The following is a 6,355-nucleotide window of genomic DNA, read 5'->3' as shown; positions in this document are numbered from 1 at the left end:
AAGAATATTTTTTGAAAACCTCCATAAATCACTCAGGCCAGCACCATTGATTTGGGGCGGTAGTATAGCGCTCCCAGAGCGGGTATGGAAGTCTGGATCCCCCTAAAAGCATTTAAGGCTCTGTGTGTCTTTAAGCACCATACTTTTTCACTCCGTGTGTGTGTGTGTGTGTGTGTGTGTGTGTGTGTGTGTGTGTGTGTGTGTGTGTGTGTGTGTGTGTGTGTGTGTGTGTTTGTGTGTGTGTGTGTGTGTGTGTCTGTGTGTGTGTGTGTGTGTGTGTGAGAGAGCTTTTCTTTGACATCTGTTTAGCGAAATTACTGATTTACAGTTCATGAGGGTTGACCGATTCACACATTTAAAGTTTTGGAAAGATCTGACTTTTTTAAACCTTCGAAACAGCACCTATGACCCCATTTTAAGGCACTTCCGGTTGGCACAGGAAGCTATAAGTAAATACATATCCTGATCGGGGTATGCTTTTACAGAATCCTGAGTTTTAAGTCTATTCGTTAAGAACTGACTGATTTACACAGGGTTGAATGCACTATATATCACAAACTGCTGGTTGGGTATGGCAAAACACTTTTAGGGTGATTTTATCACTTCCGTTTGCTCCAGGAAGCTTAGAATCAACACAGGTAGACCTCATAGTGGCTTGATGGATTGTCATTGAAGACAGGTTCATAAGACATTCATAACCCACATAGGCTTCAGGTTGAATTTAGGGGTGCAAGCAATGTGTTTCCTATGGGGTGAGATGTCATTGTAAACTGTTTGATGTAAACACCTTCTTTTAACTGTTAAGGGTTAATGCCACACGGTCAAGGTTAGGCTTGCACAGAGACCTTAGGAACGTTCCTGAGGTCAAATTGTGCTTCTAAACCTTAACAGTTCTCTCTCTGTCTCCCAAAAGCAAAAGACTTGAAATGTAGGTCAAGGGTCATCTTCTTGTCACTGTCGCTGCGCTCAGACCGAGCAAGCTACGTCAAGCGGGGCATCTCGTTGAACTCGGCACGGCTATGGTGATGTCATTTTTAGTGGTGATTTCAGAATGCTATTTGTGGTTTTTTCACTTTTGAAACATATTGCAAATGCACAAAAGTCAACTAGCAAGTCATGTCCATCAGCCAATTAGATATTTTCAGACACCAACTGATACCATCTGACTCCAAACTCACTTTTTCCAACTCGTTTAGAAGCCAACTATCACATATTTCAGAGCAGGCCCAAAATTCACAGCGCCTTCCATTTAAACCATAATAAAACAAATAATAGTAGTTATTTTCTAGCTGCGGGTCCAGTTTTCACATTATGTTTAGCCCTATGTGAGGCGACCTCGATTCCCAAGTTTCGGCTCGATAGGTCATTCGGTGTCCGAGCAAAACCTTAATTGGTGCTGAAATTCCACTTTTTTCCATGCCTTGCTACGGGTCCTTGAATGAGCTATCGGACAGAAATGTCGGGGTCCGTCTCTATGGGCCGAGCCGGTTTCAATGCACCTAGTCTTGCAACTCTGGGACTTTTCTAAATGTCACATTTGTTAATGCTCAAAATGAATTGAAGTCAATGCAAATGCACCGAGGCTTTTTATCGGCCGAGACCAAATATTAAGTTCTGCTTTTCTGATGTATCAAATACTTATGTCATGCAATAAAATGCAAAGGAATTACTTAAAAATCATACAATGTGATTTTCTGGATTTTTGTTTTAGATTCCGTCTCTCACAGTTGAAGTGTACCTATGATAAAAATTACAGACCTCTACATGCTTTGTAAGTAGGAAAACCTGCAAAATCGGCAGTGTATCAAATACTTGTTCTCCCCACTGTATATGCGCGAATTGAATGTGAGACTGTGTTGTACCACTAGATGTTGTAACATTGCTGCAGGGACTTGCTTCCATTCAGCCACAAGAGCATTACTGATGTTGGGCGATTAGGCCTGGCTCGCAGTCGGGGTTCCAATTCATCCCAAAGGTGTTCGATGGGGTTGAGCTCAGGGCTCTGTGCAGGCCAGCCAAGTTCTTCCACACCGATCTCGGTATGGACCTCACTTTGTGCACAGGGACATTGTCATGCTGAAACAGGAAAGGGCCTTCCCCAAACTGTTGCCACAAAGTTGGAAGCACAGAATCGTCTAGAACGTCATTGTATACTGTAGCGTTAAGATTTCCCTTCACTGGAACTAAGGGGCCTAGCCCCAACCATGAAAAACAGCCCCATACCATTATTCCTCCTTCACCAAACTTTACAGTTGGCACTATGCATTCGGGCAGGTTGCGTTTTCCTAGCATCCGCCAAACCCAGATTCGTCCGTCCGACTGCCAGATGGTGAAAAATGATTAATCACTCCAGAGAAAGCTTCCACTGCTCCAATGGCAGCGAGCTTTACACAACTCAAGTCGACGCTTGGCATTGTGCATGGTGATCTTAGGCTTGTGTGTGGCTGCTCGACCACGGAAACTGATTTCATGAAGCTCCTGACAAACAGTTCTTGTGCTGATGTTGCTTCCAGAGGCAGTTTGGAACTCGGTATTGAGTGTTGCAACCGAGGACAGACAATTTTTACGAGCTGCCTGCTTCAGCACTCGGCAGTCCTGTCCTGTGAGCTTGTGTGGCCTACCACTTCGCGGCTGAGACGTTGTTGCTCCTAGATGTTTCCACTTCACAATAACATCACTTACAGTTGACCGGGGCAGCTCTAGCAGGGGAGAAATTTGACCAACTGACTTGTTGGAAAGGTGGCATCCTATGACGGTGCCACGTTGAAAGTCACTGAGCTCTTCAGTAAGGCCATTGTACTGCCAATGTTTGTCTATAGAGATCTCATGGATTTGTGCTCAATTTTATACACCTGTCAGCAACGGGTGGGGCTGAAATAACCGAATCCACAAATTTGAAGGGGTGTCCACATACTTTTGTATATATAGTGTATGTCACTCATTACACTCAGACTGTGACCTCTGTCTACATAAGGAATCTCTATTTGTGTCAGAGGTTAATATTCGTTTCATACCGGTGGTCCTTGCACACCCTCTCCCGTTGGGCCTGGCAAACCTGGTAATCCTCTGAAGCCAATGTCTCCCTGGGACAGACATATTTACAAACACAAACAATACTCATTTCATATTCCCATGCACTAGGTTGTAGCAGATTGACATGCATAGAGGATTTAGGGCCAGATAAATAACAAGTACCTTAGGTCCTGGGATGCCTATGCCCTCAGGGCCCTGCTCTCCCTGTAGACCCGGAAGACCTGGAGGACCCTAAACGAGGAACAGGGGACAACCCAAACTTCATGAGAGACTGAGTTTGACTAAACGGCACCAATCTGCAATTAGGACATGAAGATTCATGAGTTTGTAGGTTGGTTTGTTGGTACTACTCACCACTGGTCCAGGGAAACCTTCACCTTTGGGCCCAAATTGACCTGGTGGACCAGAATTACCGCGGTCGCCCTGGTAAAACATCATTCAAACAATGAGCATATCATACAGGTGTAGGACCTTCATTTGAGACTTTTCTAACAGCAGGAAAATAATCCTGCAGCAACAGGAAATGTGAATTATTGTGTGGATTATAATTAATTGACATTTTTGTAGGGATTGATAAAAAAAATTGTTAGGGCAAATCAAGTCTGACATTTTAAAGTAGAAACTACAAACTTTAGAAGCCTTTTTAAACCTTGGTTACACTACAAGTTTGCATTTGGGCGGCAGGTCACTTAGCGGTTATAGCTTTGGGCCAGGAACTGAAAGGTCGCCAATTCGAATCCCTGAGCCGACAAGGTGAAAAATCTGTTGATGTGCCCTTAAGCAAGGCACTTAACCCTAATAGCTTCAGGGTCGCCGTCGATAATGGCAGACCCTGACCCCACTCTCAGAGGGAGTCTCAGGGAGAGTTGGGATATGCAAAAATCACATTTCTAATTCACACATGCGTATTAATACACACTTGTACATGTGTGAAAAAGGACAAATATAAGCTCACATCGTTATTATTTTCCTGCAACAAAAGGGTGATCAAAGATCCTACACCTGTATGTCTAATGGTTACTGGTAACTGCAACACTTACCTTCGGCCCAGGCAGCCCATAGCCTGTCTCTCCAATAGGCCCAGACGGACCAGGGGGGCCCAGATCACCCTGAGACAGAGGGCGAGATAGGGAAATCACAATGCTGTTTATCAGCCAGGATCTGATGATGCATGGCAATGACCTGTGTGTAGCAGTGTTTCTTATGTACATTACTTGACAAGAACAGCATAGAGAAACAGGGTGTTAATAGATGTGTATTTCTTACCTTAGGACCTGCAATGGCCCGTCCCGGTAGTCCTGACATGCCCAGTCGGCCCGGTGTGCCAGGCTCCCCCTGAAAGAAGAAGGGGCAAGAATTTCCCTTGAACTCTAGATATACTACATGACCAAACTCATGTGGACACCTGCTCGGCGAACATCTCATTTCAAAATCATGGGTATTAATATGGAGTTGGTCCACATTTGCGGCTATAACAGCCTCCACTCTTCTGGGAAGTCTTTCCACTAGAAGTTGGAACATTGCCACGGGGACTTGCTTCCATTCAGCCACAAGAGCATTAGTGAGGTCGGGGACTGATGTTGGGCGATTAGGTCTGTTCGATGGAGTTGAGGTCAGGGCTCTGTGCATGCCAGTCAAGTTCTTCCACACCGATCTCAACATACCAGCAAGCTCAGAATCGTCTAGAATGTCATTGTATGCTGTAGCGTTAAGTTTTCCCATCATTGGAACTAAGGGGCCTAGCCCCAGACCATTATTCCTCCTCCACCAAACTTTACAGTTGGCACTATGCATTGGAGCTGGTAGCATTCTCCCAGCATCCACCAAACCCAGATTAGTTCGCTGGACTGACAGATGATGAAGCGTAATTCATCACTCCAGAGAACACGTTTCCACTGCTCCAGAGTCCAATGGTGGCAAGCTTTACACCACTCCAGTCGACGCCTTGCATCGCACATGCTGATCTTAGGCTTGTGTGTCTGCTCGGCCATGGAAACCCATTTCATGAAGCTCCCGACAAACAGCTCTTGTGCTGACGTTGCTTCCAGAGGCAGTGTGGAACTCGGTAGTGAGTGATGCAACCGAGGACAGACAATTTTACTTGCTTTAGCACTCGGCGGTCCCATTCTGTGAGATTGTGTGGCCTACCACTTCACGGCTGAGCCATTGTTGCTCCTAGACGTTAACACTTCAAAATAACAGCATTTACAGTTGAACGGGGCAGCTCTAGCAGGGCAGAAATTTGACCAACTGACTTGTTGGAAAGGTGGCATCCAATGACGGTGCCACGTTGAAAGTCGCTGAGCTCTTCAGTAAGGCCATTCTACTGCCAATATTTGTCTATGGAGATTGCATGGCTGTGTGCTCAATTTTATACACTTGTCCGCAACGGGTGTGGCTGAAATAGCCGAATCCACTAATTTGAAGGGGTGTCCACATACTTTTGTATATACACTACCGTTCAAAAGTTTGGGGTCACTTAGAAATGTCCTTGTTTTTTAAAGAAAAGCTAATTTTTTGTCCATTAAAATAACATTAAATTGATCAGAAATACAGTGTAGACATTGTTAATGTTGTAAATGACTGTTGTAGCTGGAAACGGCAGATTTTTTATGGATTCTCTACATAGGCGTACAGAGGCCCATTGTCAGCAACCATCACTCCTGTGTTCCAATGGCACGTTGTGTTAGCTAATCCAAGTTTATCATTTTAAAAGGCTAAATGATCATTAGAAAACCCTTTTTGCAGTTATGTTAGCACAGCTGAAAACTGTTGTCCTGATTAAAGAAGCAATAAAACTGGCCTTCTTTAGACAAGTTGAGTATCTGGAGCATCAGCATTTGTGGGTTCGATTACAGGCTCCAAATGGCCAGAAACAAAGCACTTTCTTCTGAAACTCGTCAGTCTATTCTTGTTCTGAGAAATGAAGGCTTTTCCATGCGAGAAATTGCCAAGAAACTGCTGATCTCGTACAACACTGTGTACTATTCCCTTCACAGAACAGCACAAACTGTCTCTAACCAGAATAGAAAGAGGAGTGGGAGGCCCCGGTGCACAACTGAGTAAGAGGACAAGTACATTAGAGTGTCTAGTTTGAGAAACAGATGCCTCACAAGTCCTCAACTGGCAGCTTCATTAAATAGTACTCGCAAAACACCAGTCTCAACGTCAACAGTGAAGAGGCAATTCCGGGATGCTGATGCTCCAGATACTCAACTAGTCCAAAAGGCGGACAGTTTTATTGCTTCTTTAATCAGGACAACAGTTTTCAACTGTGCTAACATAATTGCAAAAGGGTTTTCTAATGATCAATTAGCCTTTT

The 6,355-nt window shown here is 44.5% G+C and overlaps 1 protein-coding gene across 1 annotated transcript in view; it reads right to left on the bottom strand.

Annotated features, from left to right (window-relative positions):
* The window catches only part of LOC111974869 (collagen alpha-1(XXVIII) chain-like), a 50,248-nt gene that overhangs the window by 9,210 nt on the left and 34,683 nt on the right, over positions 1-6,355 (bottom strand). Inside the window, exons 22-26 of the mRNA XM_024002933.2 lie at positions 4,300-4,368; positions 4,074-4,142; positions 3,388-3,456; positions 3,196-3,264; positions 3,015-3,083 (exon numbers count right to left, since the gene is read on the bottom strand). Coding sequence (XP_023858701.1) covers positions 3,015-3,083; positions 3,196-3,264; positions 3,388-3,456; positions 4,074-4,142; positions 4,300-4,368 — 345 coding nt within the window. The remainder of the gene's footprint in view (positions 1-3,014; positions 3,084-3,195; positions 3,265-3,387; positions 3,457-4,073; positions 4,143-4,299; positions 4,369-6,355) is intronic.

Source organism: Salvelinus sp. IW2-2015, linkage group LG2 (assembly GCF_002910315.2).
Source record: "Salvelinus sp. IW2-2015 linkage group LG2, ASM291031v2, whole genome shotgun sequence".
NCBI classification, from domain to species: Eukaryota; Metazoa; Chordata; class Actinopteri; order Salmoniformes; family Salmonidae; genus Salvelinus; species Salvelinus sp. IW2-2015.
Note: the sequence above shows the minus strand (reverse complement) of the source record. Positions and strands in the feature narration are given on the sequence as shown.